We start from the raw sequence: 17,102 nt of genomic DNA on the forward strand, positions 1-17,102 counted from the left end.
CCAGAACATAGAGTTACTAATAATTTAATGATGTTGGGTGTAAATTACCCATTTTTCGGGGGTTAAATATGACAAAAAAAAATAGTATAAATAAAATGAAGCACATGTAGAGGGATGGAGCAAAATGCTAAATACCCAAATGTAATGGGTATTTGGGAAAACGACACTAACAACCCTTATGATTAGATATGGTAAGAAGCAATTTTTTGGATTGCATACTCTGCGGCTCATCACCTAACTTTACTTTTAAATCATTAATCATTACAAACTAATTTGTTTGTTTTTTTGGGGGTTTTATAAGATGACAAAAAGTTTAGGAATATTTAGACAGCAAATTGATTTTCATGTCAAATCTTTTCTATTCTTGTTGCTAGCTTGCAAAATCTCTTTTATATATATTCTTTTATTTGATATGAGGTAGTGATAGGCGTTGTTTAACATCAAATTTGAGGGATGGATAATGTTTAGGGATTGACTCTAACACTTAATCTCAATCACTACTTCATTTCAATGAAAGTCTTTTTTCATTATATTACGGGTTTAATTGACAATATTAGTTAAATTTTGTTTGGGACTTAATGTTAGCTGTGACTTTATTTCAACAAAAGTCTTTTGTTATTACACCTCGGGGTCAATTGATAAAGTTAAAATTTGTCGAGTAAAACTTCATTTCAATGAAAGTCTTTTGTCATTACACCACGAGCTCAATTGACAATGGTAGATAAAAATTTAAATGCAAGTCCTTTGCTATCCCAACATTATATAAATCTAATACTTAAATTCAATTCATTCATATAATTAATTTTTGTTGGTAAATGTAGAAACCACCGGTATTTAAACTACGACCATTTTAGGTACTATAAAACCATCCAAATCATCATGTAGAATTTGAATAATTGCATCAGGTACAGTGGTGGAATTAGAAAAACAATTTTGGGGTCAAAATTAAATTTTATATTTTTTCGATAATAAAAATATAATTTCACTATCTTTATAATTTTTAAAGGATTAAATTAAATTTTTATTATTTTTGAGTGAAAGACTACCATATCCGCTAGTTGATATCTTGCAAATCCTGAGTGCGAAACACCATTTTCATCTTTGGCTAATCCTCCAACTGATGTAAAACCTTTCAAATTGTCTAGCACCGTCTGTGTTCACTTTGAGGAACAGATATCAAAACTCATATAATTATTTTTAGTGATTAATTCATTTGGTGTCAAAACTCAATACTTTTTTTTTTTTGTGTGTGTGTGTTTATTTTTATGATTTATTTTAATCTATGACTTCATTTGGGAAAAAATGAAGAGGAAAACTTCAGTTCTTCATGTCATATATAAATATATATATATTTCATAGTATAATTCTTTATAAGTTTATATTTAAACATATATTTCATAATATGAATCTAAACAATAGATATCAAATCAAAATGTAATAAATATTTACATACTTTTAGATATAATGATTTCCATGCATGTATTTATATTATAATTTAACTTTTCTTTATTTATACCATACTTTTAAATCATAATTAAAAAGAAAAGTCTATAGCTATCCTGCTCTAAAACATTTCACTAAGTTCCTTTTTTTATAAATTATCTTATATTTTAATTTTACCATCCATAAACTACAAATTATATTCTTTATTTTTCTTTTGCCATAATCAGTACAACCCACAAGTTCAAAAAGGTAAACTGTCGATCATGAAATGCGTCCCATTCTCATGAGCAACGATTAAACTTCCGACCACCCAACCACGTGAAATGAGATGAGCAAGCAGAAGAGTTTGTCTATTTTCCCCAAAAAAAGGATTAACTCAAGAAACTGAAAATCTGCAACTCAAAAATCATGTCCACAAAGACAGGGCCTAATAAGAAAGAGGGAAATAATATGTAGTCAATCCTCACGCCACATCTTTTCGCATTTCAAGCACTGATAGAATGTTGTTGCCGGCTCATCAGCTGACCGGATCTGCACCTGTGAGAAAAGCGCCCTCCCATGGCTACAAGAAGGGCATGTTGCTGCAAGACAATAAAGAAAGAACGTTTACAAGGCAGCAATAGCAAGGGACGGCACTTAAAAATGACTTTCTCAAACAGCAATCAACCACGAGAGTTAGAACACATAAAAGATGATTGTGGCTCAGCCTTGCAACTCTCAACTGCCAATTTTTACATAAGATTTCTATCCCAACAAGAATGGATAATTATACGACAGTCGAAAAGAGGTTGAAGAAGTAGACGAGATCAATCCTCGTGTCCAGTACAGTGATATAGGGATATCCTCCAAACACACAGAAAATTCTAACTATCTCGAGAATCCCCCATGAGAAAAGATCATCGAAAGAATCATAACTACTACAACCAAGCGTTCAATACATCAACAACATGGTTTTGACTTCAATTCAGCATAATCATGTATCTCATAGAACCAAACAAACACCCAAAATTTCACATTTCACAATTTATAACCACAAAAGGCAATGAAGAATAAGAAGCAACATTCAGGAATAAAAATATTATATTACCATCAGTCTCAGACCCGCCCATTTTCATATCTTCTTTGTTGAAAACGGGTTCTATTTCTTTCTTAACAAGATGCTGCCTTCCCTTTATTTTAACCTATTACAAAAATCAAAATCAATCCACAAAAAAATAAAAAATTTGACAACATTCGCGAAAATAAACTCGCATTAATTCAAAAAAAAAAAACCTTGTTCTCAAGGTGACAAACGTAAGGACAAGTCGGGCAAAAGAACCCCGAAGGCCGACCCATATGCGGCAACTCATACTGTAACATGTTCCCACAACTTGGGCAAAACTCCATTTTTTTACCACAGTCGGAAAACCTAAGAACTTGTGTTTTTTTTTTCTCGATTCCTCTGTTTTTGGGAAGCTTCAACCAATGTTCTGTTCTTCACTTCTCTCAACTGAAGGTGACCCTTTGTTTCGGCCGCCGTCTCAAGTTGGTATCGCCACCGGAGAAAAGTGCAAGATGGGGAGAACGACAAATCAAAGTGAAGAGGGAGAGAATAGAAAAAAGAAGTAAAGAAAAAAATTGATCAATTTATATTGGGCCATATTATATTAGGTTAAAAAGCATCATCTGGTTCAAATGGATAGAAATGGGCCTTATAATTTTTATTTTTCAAATTATATTTTATTGTTTTGTTTTTTCATTTCTTTTATTTTTAATATTGAACCGGTAGTGGGATTGGAAATTGGTAGTTTAACCGGTTCAAACATCAATCCAATTATAAAAATATTGGTTTCAACTATAATTTATATAAAAACATAATTTCAAAAAAACTTATGAATTAATGAAAATACCCTTTATTATTAATTATATTACTAAATTGATATTTATATAATAATTTATTAATATTGTTAGGTGATAATCATAAAAGTAATATTATGCTATATTACAAAATTTTAGATAATAGAGTTAAATTATTTGATAAAGGATAATAAAGTTTTAAATGAAATAAAATAAACAAGATTTTGCAAGCTAGATCGAATTTGAAAATATATTTTTTTATTATTTTGATACGAGGGATAGGTAATGTTTAGGGATCAAATCTAAACCCTAAACTAAAATTTCATTTTAATGATTATCTTTTATCATTACACCACCAGAGACTCAATTGACAACATTATATAAATCTAATACGTAATTCAATTTGTTCATATAATCAATTTTAAGAAAATGATATTTAATTTATGTGAACTTAAATTTCGAATTTTGTTGTTTGTTTTCATGATTTTATCTTAATCTAAGACTTCATTTAGGGAAAAGTTAGGAAAACTTCAATTCCCTTTTTTGCATATTTGTATATAAAAAAATATCACTGTTATCTTTAGGTATCAAAATGTATTGATCTCTACCAAATACAGGTATCATATTCGACTAAGAAACACTCGGGTACCAAATTATAAAGGAAAAAAAGTGTCTAAGTACCAAATTAGAAAAAGAAATGTCTAATTCAGGTAACAAATGATATATTTAATCTTTACAATACCATTAGAAAGAACTTTCCAAGCAACTACTTGTACATCTTGGGCAAACACCCAAGAGAACATACTCTTAATCAAAATATGCAGAAATTTGGCAAGACTAAATATGATGCGACTAAAAAATTCTCAACATCCATAAATTTGATTGGCTAAATCTACACACTGTACTATACCTGTACATGTGAAATTTTTTTCACTTCTAAAAAGAATACAAATCAAAGAATACTAACACAAAGTCATGAACTTTGGCGCACACAAACACACCATGACCAACCACAAACAAAAATCTCACACAAATGAAAGCACCCAATTAAAAGAATGAAATGAATATGGAACATGAAAGGAAAAAAATAAAAATAAAATAACACTAAAAAGACACTCATGATTTATATCTTACAAGCAATGGAGATAATGTCATCCCTAGATGGATTGCCTTCACTAATGCCACAAATTGGGATAGACTTTCTTGAGAGAACCACTTCAGTTTCCACTTCTTACTACTCAGACCGGCCCTTTTTTGCGTTTTGGTCGATGAACCGGCTTTCGATGTGCTGGACTTAATGGCCAATGTTATACAACACGTCTCTCCTTGCTCGATGACCTAAAAAGTACAAACCGGATTAACAATTTCCTTTCCTAGACTCAACATCGATGGTAAGTAAAACGAAAAAGGAAATTGTGTATGTCATGGTACATATAATCCCACTTTCTACATGGATTTTAGAAACAACAGAAAAGGAGATTTTGGGTAAAAATACCCTGGAAGCCCTTGTACTAGGTATCAGATTGCATTTTGCCCCCTCTACTCAAAAAATAGGTAAATTAGTCTATGTACATTAAATCAAAGAGCAAGAAAGTTCCATCCATTTCTATTATTAAATAATAGCATGGCTAACAGAAGAACCAAACAGTGAATTGTAGTGTGTCATGTGTACGTCTGCGGGACCAATTATTAATAGTAGAAATAGATGAAATTTTTAATAGAATGATAGTTTGCTCTTTCATCTAATGTATAAGGACTAAACTGCTATTTTTTAGTAGAGGGGACAAAATGCAATCTGACTCCTAATATAAGAGCCTCTATTGGTACTTTTACCGGAGATGTTGCTGTCTATTTTGAATGGCTTATAAACGTCTTAATGAACATCTAATAGGGAAAATAATTATTCTCACGGAATGTATAAAGTATAAACCAAAAAATATGGTCATCTTCTACATGCAATTATAACCATTGGTTGCAGAATGCAAGACAAAAATAACAGAAAGGTTACCATCTCTGATATGCCTGCGATGTTGCAGCTTGAATCAAGGGAGAAATATGGACTGGAACATGCATTGTTTAGGAGAGAACTAAACTGAAAGATGTCTTCAACGCACACAAGCACATGTCCTCCGATAACAAACAATGATCTTGAAAACCACGGTTCCTCTGTCCAGTTTTCACACAAAATAAGATTAAGCATTATCAAGTCCAAGGTTCATGTGTATATACCTTTGCATTCGCATGCAAGTGGGAGCTTAAGAATGCTAGATGAATAGTTGATAATCAAGTGTTGTCATATAATCCAAAGAATATGAACTGCTAAATATAATCATACAACTGGTAAAAGTACCATGGAGGCCTTTGTACTAGGAGTCGGATAGCATTTTGCCGCCTCTACTAAAAAATGGGTAAATTATTCCCTCTATATTAAATCAAAGAGTAAATTGGTCCTTATGATAAAAATTCCATCTATTTCTACTGTTAAAAATTGGTTCTTGTATGTCAAAATGAGGTATACATAGCACACCACATAAAATTGTCAAGTTATTCTAATAGCAACACCAATTTTTAATAGTAGAAATGGATGAAATTTTTAACAGAAATGACCAATTCGCTTTTTGATAGAATGTACAAGGAATAATTTGCCATTAAAGGAGGGAAAATGCAATATGACTCCTAATACAGAGGCCTCCATGGTACTTTTACCTCATACAACCACCTTTTCGTCTGAATGCATGTATGTATACACAAGAACAAAGGTATCAGCATTCACAACCAAGATACTATGCAAGCAAGACAATGATATTCATGCAGAAGTTATAACCAAAAGATATCCCAACATCGTAAACTATGAACATACTTTCTCACAAACTGAAAGCATTTTACTTTTAGCCCTCGGAGAAGGAAACATATGAGACCTCCTACAAATTAGTCAAGGGTTCTGGACAAACAAACACGGAAACACAGACTCCGCAATAGAATCTTATCGGCAAATACAACCTGTTGACATCTTCCTATTGACATTTTCAAACAAACACCAAGTCAAGTCAACCAATCCCATTCATCTAAAGTTTCATGTTAAGAGCAACCAAAAGTTCATCAGGATTTGAAAGAACAGAACTTTTCAATCCTTCCCGTTCCACACAAAATTATTAGTAACATTATAGAGATGACAAGTAAATTAAATAAAACAAATCATAACAGGATAAAATTCATTGAACATACCTTCATGGCCACCTTGCCAGAAAAGCACCATGGAATATTGGAAAATGCTTAATTTTAAACCCCCACAAATTTGTTTCTCAAACAACTCAGCCTGAACCTGCTCCAAACTGCCATTTAAATTTCCAAACCTCAATCTATCATGACAAAGAAAATGTACGTTGTATGGCAGTTATTGAAGTCAAAACTAATCATTATTATAATCCACGTCCCATTCGTTGTAAGATTGTTGATCTAGAGTTGTTTTTGGAGCAGTGCATGCAACTTATCCACATTCATTGAGACATAGGTAAGGAAAAATATTTGAACATAGAGATAAATAAACCAACACTAATATGAAATCTAGGAAACACAGACATGGACACATAATATGGGTAGAACATGAGTTCCATAAAATACAAGGTTCCATTCAATGTTGATTCCATTTGAGAGGGAAAAGAAAAACTTTATTATGCACCTAGGCATTTTATGTGCCATCACATGTCCAACATATTTTGCCACATTGGAGTGGTGTTCATGTCGGACACATGTTCGACACTTGAATACTCCTGACAGAAGTGTCGCTACTTCATAGTATGAAATTCATTTTAGGATGGATGTCCAGAAAAGTATTTATGTCACATAAACACATAGAGACACATACGGCTGGTATTTTAAGCATTAAGTTTCATGGTTAAGTAAAAGAGTATTGAAATCACCTTCTTAAAGGACATTTATCATTTGGTGTGGATGAATCAGAAGCTTTCAACATGTAAAGTAATTGACTTGATTTCTTGATGCTCCTTGTTATGAACAAGTATGCTACATTCCCTTTGACATACACCCTATTCAACAATAGAAAATATATGGTTATAGAGGAACGATTAGTTTCTTAACTTCCATTGAAGTTATAAATCACTAACCTCACAACCTGAAGACTCAGACCAACTAAAACCTCTCTTATATCTTCAACCCTATGGGAACCTAATAAATCCAAGATACTCTCTGCAAAGAAATCAAAGAGCACACCATAATGAAATTTGGCAATCCGCACAAGAAATTTTGTCAACAAACACTGAAAAGACTATCAACAAATGACTACTTCATAATCCAACCTGATCCATCAAATGTGACGCCAACAAGCAGCACATATAACTTCTCCTCACTGCTCAATACTAGAGCTACTTCTCTGCAGAAACAAGGAAAGCAAGGAATTATTTAGAATGCCAAGACCTCAATTTACAAGAATGACCTGGTTGGTGCGGGTTTATGACAAATCATAGCTAATATAGAAACACTCCAAAACCATAACAAGCAAATAAGATCAATGATTTGCACAAGTACCCAATGTAAACACTTCTATTTTACTACAGGCATCCAAGAAATGACCTAGAAAAATCTAGCCTAAAACACATTAGAAAACCACGAAGATTAGCACCAAAAAGAGAGAAAATTTCCTCAGAGAAATAGGTTCACTAAAATACATGAAGGGCAAATACAAATGCAAAAAGAATATAAAATGGTAATTGATTGACACAACTTCACAAAAAATTCCTTCGTAAGACAATAATATTAGATGCTATTGTGCATTGAAACTCATTATCAAAGTAGTGTCAATCTATCGCCACTAATATGATTTTGAATTCCCTAGCAGGAGACTGGAAAGGCCTCATCACAACAAAGTAAAACCCTTTTTCCTTTTTTTGGCAGTACTTACCGTTCTCCACAAAAAGGTTGGTCAACCATGCAATTGCAACGCATGTATGACCTACAAGCCTCATGAACTGTCAAATCAGCAACATTTTTATTGAAATAGTCCTCAATAAAATCGTTCTTCCCCTGAGAAGAGCACTCAGCACCAGAATATCTCACAGCATTATCAACTTGTGGTATTGAAATAGCTTTTTTAATCTGGTTTTTATCAAAACCTTTTTTATGATCACTACCATTTAAAGAGCGCTTCCCTTTGATTTCTTCAATATCAACCCTACTAACCTCCAAGGTGCCGTTTGATTCTTGTGGTACCTGTTGACAGCTATTCTCTTCCAACAGTGAAATCACTCTTCTTTTTGGTTTCCTTCCGCTTTTTCTCTTTTCAAACCAATCAGCCTCTCGGTTCACAAAAGAAGATATCTCTGGATAATTAGAACCTGTATCTAACTTACTGTATGGTTGCAGGGATTGGTTCATACTTACAATTTTGTTGATCCTGAGGGTTTGTTCAGTGCATGAATCAATTATGCCAATGCCATTTTGACTCCCATGTGAAGTGTTATTTCCTTTTTCATAATAAGTATGTGCAAAAGAATGCAATGGAGAATGCCCTTCAGTGCTCCCATTGGGATATTCCTGGACAGGTATCCCAGCTTCAGAGTAATCATCTTCACTGCAGCTTGTATCACTGTCAGATGATGCTGCTGAATAGGACTCTGCTGATAACTGCAGAATTTCTTCCACCAAATTATGACGACGGTGCAGAAGGTCCTTCTGATAATGAGGTGGCGATCCAGGGTTAGCAGATGAAGAATTAGACTCGGTCATAATACCAACAGTATTCAAATGTGATACTACGGCATTTTGAACCATTCTATTACTTTCGTCAAGGGCAAAAATATTACGATGAGAACTCTCAGCTAAAACGGATCCGCTACTAGCCTCATCGTGCAAGTAAGATTTCTGATACTCGTGTTTTACATCCATTGTTCTCAAGCCTGGTAAAGTGAACCCACCAGTAATACCTGACGAAAAAATAGGGTCACAATATCTGTTGGCATTCACACTGCCAGACGTATCTGCAAAAGAATTATCAGATTCCAAAATGTTCATACTACTTTCATCTCCTGAAGCTTGAACAGAATCTGAAACATATCTAGAACCTTCACTAAGATGCCTCTCGCTTTTCCCACCTTTCTTATAATTTTCTTTCCCAGGATGTAACATAGCCACATTAAAATTATCATCATCAGCAAAATTCTCAGAAGCATGATCCATCCAGTCCTTGAACTCTCGCAACCAAAGAATAGAACGCTCTTTCTTCAATTGTTCTACTCTTTGCATCAAATCAACTATTTCAGCCTCATCCTCAGATATGATGTTCTCTTCTCCACTTCGCATTTCATTACCGCATGACAAAGAATCTTGATCAGAACAGATGTAAGTACTATGTTGTTCATTCTCAATCAAAGCAAGTCGAGACGCCTTTCTCTGCAATAAATTAAAAAGATAACCACCTATTAACAATCATAAACAAGTTATAATAAATTATGAAGTACATGAACAACCAACATTGCATCAAATGCATCCAAAAGACTAATCAGTGTGCCAAAATTTCACCACAAGGAGATGGAGGATGGATGACTGCAAAGTTAAAAAAACATACAAATTTGAGAATTAGTAAAGCTTTACGCACCCTCTTTTTGTTGATACCCTCCTCTCCTTCTGCACCTTTTGCAGGAGAGTAGAATCCAAAGCTGGAAGGTCGCTTCTGTCTGCTGGCAACAATAATCTTCCTCTTCCAATACTCTCTGGTGCTGATTGCTTTGTCATCTAATTTCAACTAGTCAACCATATAATAGAACAATGAATAACGGTATGAATAGCAGGAAAACAAGATAGAAAATAAAAATATAAAATGTTTTACCAAAGAAGCACAGAAGTTCAACAACCAAAACATCCATTTCCAAATAGATACCTGTAAAACTTACATTTTCAGGACAACTGAAGTAGCTGAATACTTGTGCGCGATACCATCGGGCACAACATAGTGGATTCCCTTCAAGCCATAAGCTTCGAAGAGATGGGAGCCCTCCAAGGAACTCCAACTCTAAAAAATTGGAAATAATATTGTAGGAAACATCAAGCCCTTCAAGAGACTTCAAATTTTCAATCTCACGCAGCGTCGTTAGAGAATTGTTCCTCAAAACAAGTTTAACAACTTGACAGGAGACCTGCATTTTTCATCAACAATGATGTGTAGGCCCAAATAGAATTCCTATATCAAAATATTTGGTCAAAACATAAAGGCAAAGACCTTGTAATAAAAATAAAAAAAAGTTTAAGAAAGTTTTCCATACACAATTAAATGAATGTCAGACCACTGAATCTTTAAAGAGACATATAATACCTTAGCTAACTGAAAAGCCCCCTTTCTTTTATGCAGGTTTCCAACTTTCCCCATTCTTTCCTTTCCTTTACCTACCCTCCCAATAATCTAAAATTGGTGTTAAAGTAGAACTCATAATTTCCTTAATGAGTTCTTTTATGAATAATACCTAACAAGCTTCTTTCGTCAATAGCTCCACAATCTTTCAAAAATGATTAAAGCAAAACAGGAAGTACTAAAATGAAACTCTGACAAAATGGATGCCATATGGGCAATTGCACAAGTAAAAACACAGCAAAAAGCAGTCAATTTAACAAAAGTACTATGTGAAAGAAACCTAGAGTCAAGGCAGTTGATAATGCCATACCAAATACATACATCCATTTATAAATTTTTGAGCATCAAGTCACAATCAAAGTCACAATTTCATTAGTAAATAATCCAAGTAACTTACCTCACTAAATGATGAGATGGATCGCAGTTGATTGAATCCAAGGTCCAAGTGCTTCAACTTCACACATTTCCGAAGATTATCCACCTTTGCAAACCTGTTTCGACTTAAATCAAGCGTTTCAACAGCAGGAAGAAGGTTCAAAGACTCATCCATTAGTAACAAGCCATTGCATGCACAAGAAACAAAGGACAACCGGTTCCACTGTGGAGAGCCCTTTATCTCAGCAATTCTACTAGCAAACACATGTCGCAGAGCATCCTACATAATTTTGAAAAACAAACATAACCCATGAATTATTCTGAAATTCTAGCAGTAATTCACCTACTATTAATATTACTAAACTGTCATTAAGAGACCAAAAGAAGGAATAGTATATTACAGTTCATAATACTATAAACTAAAATAAGGGCAATTGATTCTTAGTTCGTTGGTTTAATAAATGCAAAACATCCCAAATAAACTCACAGTTGAATTATGACAAACAATCTTTTCCAAAGTATGCCTCAATTCAAGCAACCCTTTAGCTGCTGAAGTAGACAAATCACAGCCTCTAAGTTCCAAAACCTTCAATCTCCCAAACGGCAACAGAGAGAGAGGAGTGGGATCACGCGCAGGCGGTGGCAAAGCAGACACCACCTTCAGAGTCGTCAACAGCCGCAGAATCCGACGAAGTTGTTCAAGCGCCCGGTGGTCCCCAAGGTCCGACACGTAAGCCCGTAGATAGTCAACTGGAGCTCCGGCTAAAAGCCTCTCGAGTTCCTGCAACGCCTCGAGCCGTGACTGTACGTAGTGAAGCCCTGCCGGGTTAAGCTTCAATACCTTGGTCCCTTCGATCAAAGCCCCAGCCTGGTCATCAACAAATTTAACCAGCTTCTCAAGGTAGCGATCCCCTGTGACGATCGCCATTGGGTAAAGTAGTAGAATTAGAGTTTAGAAACAGAAGGAAATCATCCGTTGGCTCGCATCAAAGCTCACACATTCAACTCCCACACTACACGCACATGTATATATATATATCAGAATTCTTAAACGAATTCAAAATAAGAGATCAAAGGGAAAGAGAAATGGATTCAAAAGAGTGATGAGGTTTTTGCTTTTGTTATTAAAATCATAACATAATTATAGGAAAAGCGGTTCAAAGGAAGATTTGGGACTGGGGAGATAGGCACACGGCCTTGAGATGGGCAGAGATTTTCTTTTTTGGGGTTTTCTCTATTTTCAAAGGGGATTTTGAGGATGAAGATGATGATTAATTGGGTGAAATGATTTGAGTTAAACTTTAAAAGACTTTGGCATTTGTGAAGAACTGGTTTTTTTTTCTTTCGAATTTCCAAGGGGATTGAAAGGAAGTTTCTTTACTATGTAAATAAGATATTTTATGTTTGTACATTATTGGAAATAATTTTGACAATAAGTTTGGTTTGGTGTCGGTGGGCTCCACCTAATCCCTCTCTATCCCGTGTTTGGTTTAAAGTATTGGTAATACGGGTGTAATCGGTTACTTTCCTAATCGCTGAAAATCACCGATTTCTATTCCCCCTTTTGCCCAGATTAGGAACGGCTTCAGCAAACCCTCCCTGTTTTACCCTCCCCCGATCCCCTGTGTTCCTCTTCCGTTCCTTCAAGCTTGCTCCCCCGTTTCATTTCTTTTCTTTTTCGGCCGATTTGCTCTCTGTCGATTTGCTCTCTGTTTTACCCTCCCGATTGCCTTCCCCATTGTCTTCATTCCTTCTACCTTCTGCCCATTTGCTCAAGTTTCAACTGATTTCCTTCTACCTTCTCCCTTCTTTTCTTTTTCTTTACAACTTCTCTGTCACTCTTTCGATTGGCCTTCTCAACCAGTCGACACTCTTTCGATTGCTCTCAAGTAGTGGGTTTCGACACTCTTTCGACCGATTGCTCTCTCGAAAGGTAAAGGTTACTGCCTTGTTAGTGCATTCACTTCTTCAACTTTTGTGTTTAGACTGTTCTAGTGGATGAGACTCCAATTTGGAGTTTGTAACTCGAATCTTATTGAGCAAATGTAACACAAAAGTGAGGGTGATTTGCTAGTTTGATTAGACCAATTTTCTCTGATGCTTCTTTGATGCTACTGAGATTCCCCTAGACAGGTGGACATTAATTTTTTACTTTCACTTTGTAATCTTGTTTCCTTTAGGTCACACAAGGGATTTGCTAGTTCATGCCAACACCTTCTGAGAACCGTGAATGTTGCAAGAACAAATATAATGTCCAACATACAGTACTGGTATGCATTTTGTGCATTCTATTTGGTTAATTAGATGTTGTAGGTTGCTATTGTGTTTATTCTTGGGAACCTACATCTGTTTTTTGGTGAAGTTCAACTTTGACACAATTGATGAAACTGATCTCCTTGAAGAGACATTGTTTGAGACGTTTTGAAGAGTAATTGCCCAAATTTTGTGGTAAGTTGATTCTGTGCAGGCACACAGTTTATTGAAAATATAATTATGTGATAATTATCTATTGATATCTATTGATGGTTTGAAAGATTTTACATGTGATAATTTGGTTGAATGGGGACTGATATAGTAAATTAGATTGAAGCTGCAATGAGTTTGATATGCGTCATTCACATATACTTACCGTTCTTATGCAATTTTAGCTAATTTCTAAACATTTTCTCTCAAAGAAGTAGAATTCTGTTTATTGATCATTAGATTGAACTTTTTATCCTATACTTTCTTGTAAAGGACAAGATGATACTGGGTTTACTGCTATCTTTTCTTAAGTTGTATTATCTTTGTCATACTGGTTAATGTCTCAGCATTTGGAAACTGTTATCAAGTCTAGAATCCCTGGCATTCAGTCCCTTATTAATAAAACAATTGCTGAACTTGAAACCGAATTGAGTCGCCTTGGAAAGCCTATTGCAGCTGATGCGGGTGTAAGTGTGCTCTTGTGTGTGGAGTTTGGAATTCTTTGGCTATTCCACTTGCAGTTGATTATTAGTTATAAGCTCTTTAGGAATTACTGATGATTGAGATGCTTATACAGGGGAAGTTGTACACAATTATGGAGATTTGCCGTATTTTTTATCAAAATTTCAGAGAACATTTGGATGGGGTGTATGTATCACGTCTTGTTTGTTTTACCTTCCTTAATACACCTGTCTTCAACATCATTCAATTTTGCTAATTTTGTTAGAGATTTTGTCTTGACTTTCAATGTTGTTCACAGGCGTACTGGTGGTGATAAGGTTTACAATGTTTTCGACAACCAACTTCCTGCTGCTTTGAAAATGTTGCAATTTGACAGGCAACTATCAATGGAGAATATTAGGAAGCTCATTATTGAAGCTGATGGCTATCAACCACATTTAATAGCTCCTGAACAAGGATACCGTTGTTTGATTGAATCTACTTTAGTTACTATCAGAGGTCCAGCTGAGGCTGCTGTTGATGCGGTATGAAAGTAAATTTTAGAAAAAATGCTATATCTGTCATATTCAATTTGGCATGCCAAGATCATCTGGTTTTCTTTTTCTTTCAGCATCAGTTCAGTTGTGATTCTTAAAACACATTTTTTTTCTTTCAAGTATCAATATTCTTGCTATCCTCTACTATTTAGTTGTCTTACATAAAAAATGTTGATAATTTTTAACTGCTATTAAGGTCTCGGTTTACTAGGGATCATGTTGGTCATAGACTGATGCTTCAAATTGGATTGATTTCATTTGTTACATTTTTCAGACTCATTCCATTCTGAAGGATCTGGTTCACAAGGCTATGAGTGAAACTCCGGTATATTCCCATCTTTGCTTATATTGTTCATGTACCAAATAAAATTTGCCTGCTATTTTTCTATCTTTTGACATTGAGTTTAGTATTCTTCAAGGTTTATAAGAGTCAACTTACCGTCTGTTACTTATTTTGGTGAAACAGATGATCAGTGAATGATTTCTAGGAAATTTTTTTTGTAGCAAAAACGATTATCGGCATTACTGAATGAGGATCCAGCAATCATGGAACGCCGATCCGCTCTTGCGAAGAGACTGGAATTATATAGGAGTGCACAAGCTGAAATCGATACGGTCGCTTGGTCGAAGTAAGAGTGGGTAAATTTAGAACCATGGGGCATGGTATTGGGATCTGTTTTGTTGTATTTTCGTTAAAGCAATATATTTTTTACCATATTTTAGAATGCAAACATCATTTGTTGTGTATTCTAAGTTTCTTTAAAGCTGTATAATATGCAAATGTTTTGCCACTTTATCGCTTATGTGATTTTTCATTCATTAATTTAAGCATCCGAACACATTTTGGAAATAACTTGAGTCTGACCCAAATACCTCTCGATTTTTTCTTTTTTCTTTTTGCAATTTATTAATTTAAGCATTTTTGAGATAAATTTTAAAATTACTAGATAAATCCTCTTCCCATGCTTCGGAAAATTAGTCATATTTTGACTAAGATAATAATTATTTTAAATTATACAAATTCATATAAGATAATTTATTAGTTATAATTATTTTAAATTTTATTAAATCATATATTTTAATTAAAATATATTTAATATTAATTATTTCAAATTATCTTTTATAGTATCATATATTATGATTTGAGTAAATTCATATAAGAATATTAATTATTAAGAATTTTATTAAATTATATATTTTAATTATAATATATTTAATAATAATTATGTTAATTTATATTTTATAGTATCATATATTATTATTTGAGTAAATTCATATAAGAATATTGATTATTAAGAATTTTATTAAATTCTATATTTTAATTATAATATATCTAATAATAATTATGTTTAAATATGATTAAATTATTTATTATTAATAATAATAATCTTATTAAAATTTAAATAACAATAACAATAATCATTTACCAAAACAAATTTATGGTAAGGGTATTCTAGTCATTTTAGTTTTTTCCATTATGCTATTACACCTCTATTCCATTCAACCAAACACAAGATTACTATTACGCCTCTATTCCATTACATTCAACCAAACAGTTGATTTGTTATTACACCTCTAATCCAATACAACTCTAATCCAATACTTCAATGTTAAGTTAAATTTAAAGGGATAAACTAGTATTTAGTCCTTAAATTTAATAACCTTTTTCACTTTAGTCTTTGAACTTTTTTATTCATATTAGTCCTTGATTCGTAAACTTGAATTCCATACAATGTGACATTATAAGATTAATTTGAAATTAGTAATTTTTTTTTTGTCTTTAAACATTTTTATTCATATTAATCTTTAAATACCACGTGTTTTTGTAATTTAATTCATGATTAATGCGACATTATAATATTGTGCTGCCATTACCTAAAAGTTTTGATTTTTTTTTTAAATTTTGATCTTTTTATTTTTATTTTTTAAATTTATTTTAGTCTTTCAACTTTTTTATCTTTGAACACAGCAAGTTTTTCTAACTTGATTCGTAACCTTAGATTTTATTAAAATATAATGATATAACAGTGTAAGATTATACCAAATTTAATAATTTTTTTTCATTTTAATTTTTGAATTTTTTTATATTAGTCCTTGAACACAATAATTTTTTTTTATTTTGATTCGTAAACTTGAATTTCATTAAAAGTATGATATGAAATTAAAATTAAAATTAAAATTAAATATAAAAATTCTAAATTTGTTTTTATTAACTGAATCAGCTTAATTTAGTTTATTCTTATATATTTTATATTTATATTGAATTAAAATCTAATCAAAATTTTAAAATAAAATTGAGCCCAAAATTTAAGTTGTAGTTAGCTAAATTCAGTTACATTTTTTTATCGCTACTCTGTTAAAATATCTCTAATCAGTATTCACTTCATTTTTTTTAAACTCTTTATTAACTTAGGTATCAGAAAACGTAAGTTCTAATGCCTCGTAACTTACTCTCTTTTTTTCTTTTTCTTTTTTGCAAAGCTTCCAATGATCTTAGTCCAAACAACTTACTCTCAATCCAAAATTTTACTAAAAAATATAAATAATATGTACCATTTGTGAGGACATAATTTGAATCTATCTTACTCTTGATAAAAACACAATCCACAACTTTGTAGTGGTATGAG

General features: G+C 33.0%; 3 protein-coding genes across 6 annotated transcripts; 1 reads left to right on the forward strand and 2 right to left on the reverse strand.

Annotated features, from left to right (window-relative positions):
• Positions 1-1,628: 1,628 nt before the first annotated feature.
• On the reverse strand, positions 1,629-3,091 carry LOC107930967 (DNA-directed RNA polymerase III subunit RPC10). Its single transcript, XM_016862745.2, has 3 exons — positions 2,716-3,091; positions 2,531-2,624; positions 1,629-2,024 (listed from the first exon to the last, which is right to left on the reverse strand). Exons 1-3 carry the CDS (start codon positions 2,827-2,829, stop codon positions 1,900-1,902), a joined length of 333 nt encoding a protein of 110 aa, XP_016718234.2. The 5' UTR covers positions 2,830-3,091; the 3' UTR covers positions 1,629-1,899.
• Positions 3,092-4,123: 1,032 nt separating this feature from the next.
• LOC107930999 (uncharacterized) lies at positions 4,124-12,397 on the reverse strand. Of its 4 annotated transcripts, none has more exons than XM_041083827.1 (12): positions 11,502-12,397; positions 11,037-11,294; positions 10,185-10,427; positions 9,890-10,036; positions 8,677-9,684; positions 8,198-8,589; positions 7,596-7,669; positions 7,404-7,485; positions 7,200-7,325; positions 6,505-6,611; positions 5,288-5,445; positions 4,124-4,617 (listed from the first exon to the last, which is right to left on the reverse strand). In XM_041083827.1, exons 1-12 carry the CDS (start codon positions 11,940-11,942, stop codon positions 4,396-4,398), a joined length of 3,258 nt encoding a protein of 1,085 aa, XP_040939761.1. In that variant the 5' UTR covers positions 11,943-12,397; the 3' UTR covers positions 4,124-4,395. The 4 variants fall into 4 exon arrangements, 3 of the variants coding, with proteins under 3 accessions (XP_040939761.1, XP_040939762.1, XP_016718265.2); XM_041083828.1 differs by having other exon boundaries at positions 8,198-8,319; positions 8,476-9,684; XM_016862776.2 differs by having other exon boundaries at positions 8,198-9,684.
• Positions 12,398-13,783: 1,386 nt separating this feature from the next.
• Positions 13,784-14,849, forward strand: LOC121211252 (dynamin-related protein 12A-like). The gene is made up of 4 exons (XM_041083829.1): positions 13,784-13,944; positions 14,055-14,125; positions 14,238-14,463; positions 14,750-14,849. The coding sequence occupies exons 1-4, from the start codon at positions 13,816-13,818 to the stop codon at positions 14,840-14,842; spliced, it is 519 nt and encodes a 172-aa protein (XP_040939763.1). The 5' UTR covers positions 13,784-13,815; the 3' UTR covers positions 14,843-14,849.
• The last annotated feature ends 2,253 nt before the right edge of the window (positions 14,850-17,102 follow it).

This window comes from Gossypium hirsutum, chromosome A12 (genome assembly GCF_007990345.1).
Source record: "Gossypium hirsutum isolate 1008001.06 chromosome A12, Gossypium_hirsutum_v2.1, whole genome shotgun sequence".
Taxonomy (NCBI): Eukaryota; Viridiplantae; Streptophyta; class Magnoliopsida; order Malvales; family Malvaceae; genus Gossypium; species Gossypium hirsutum.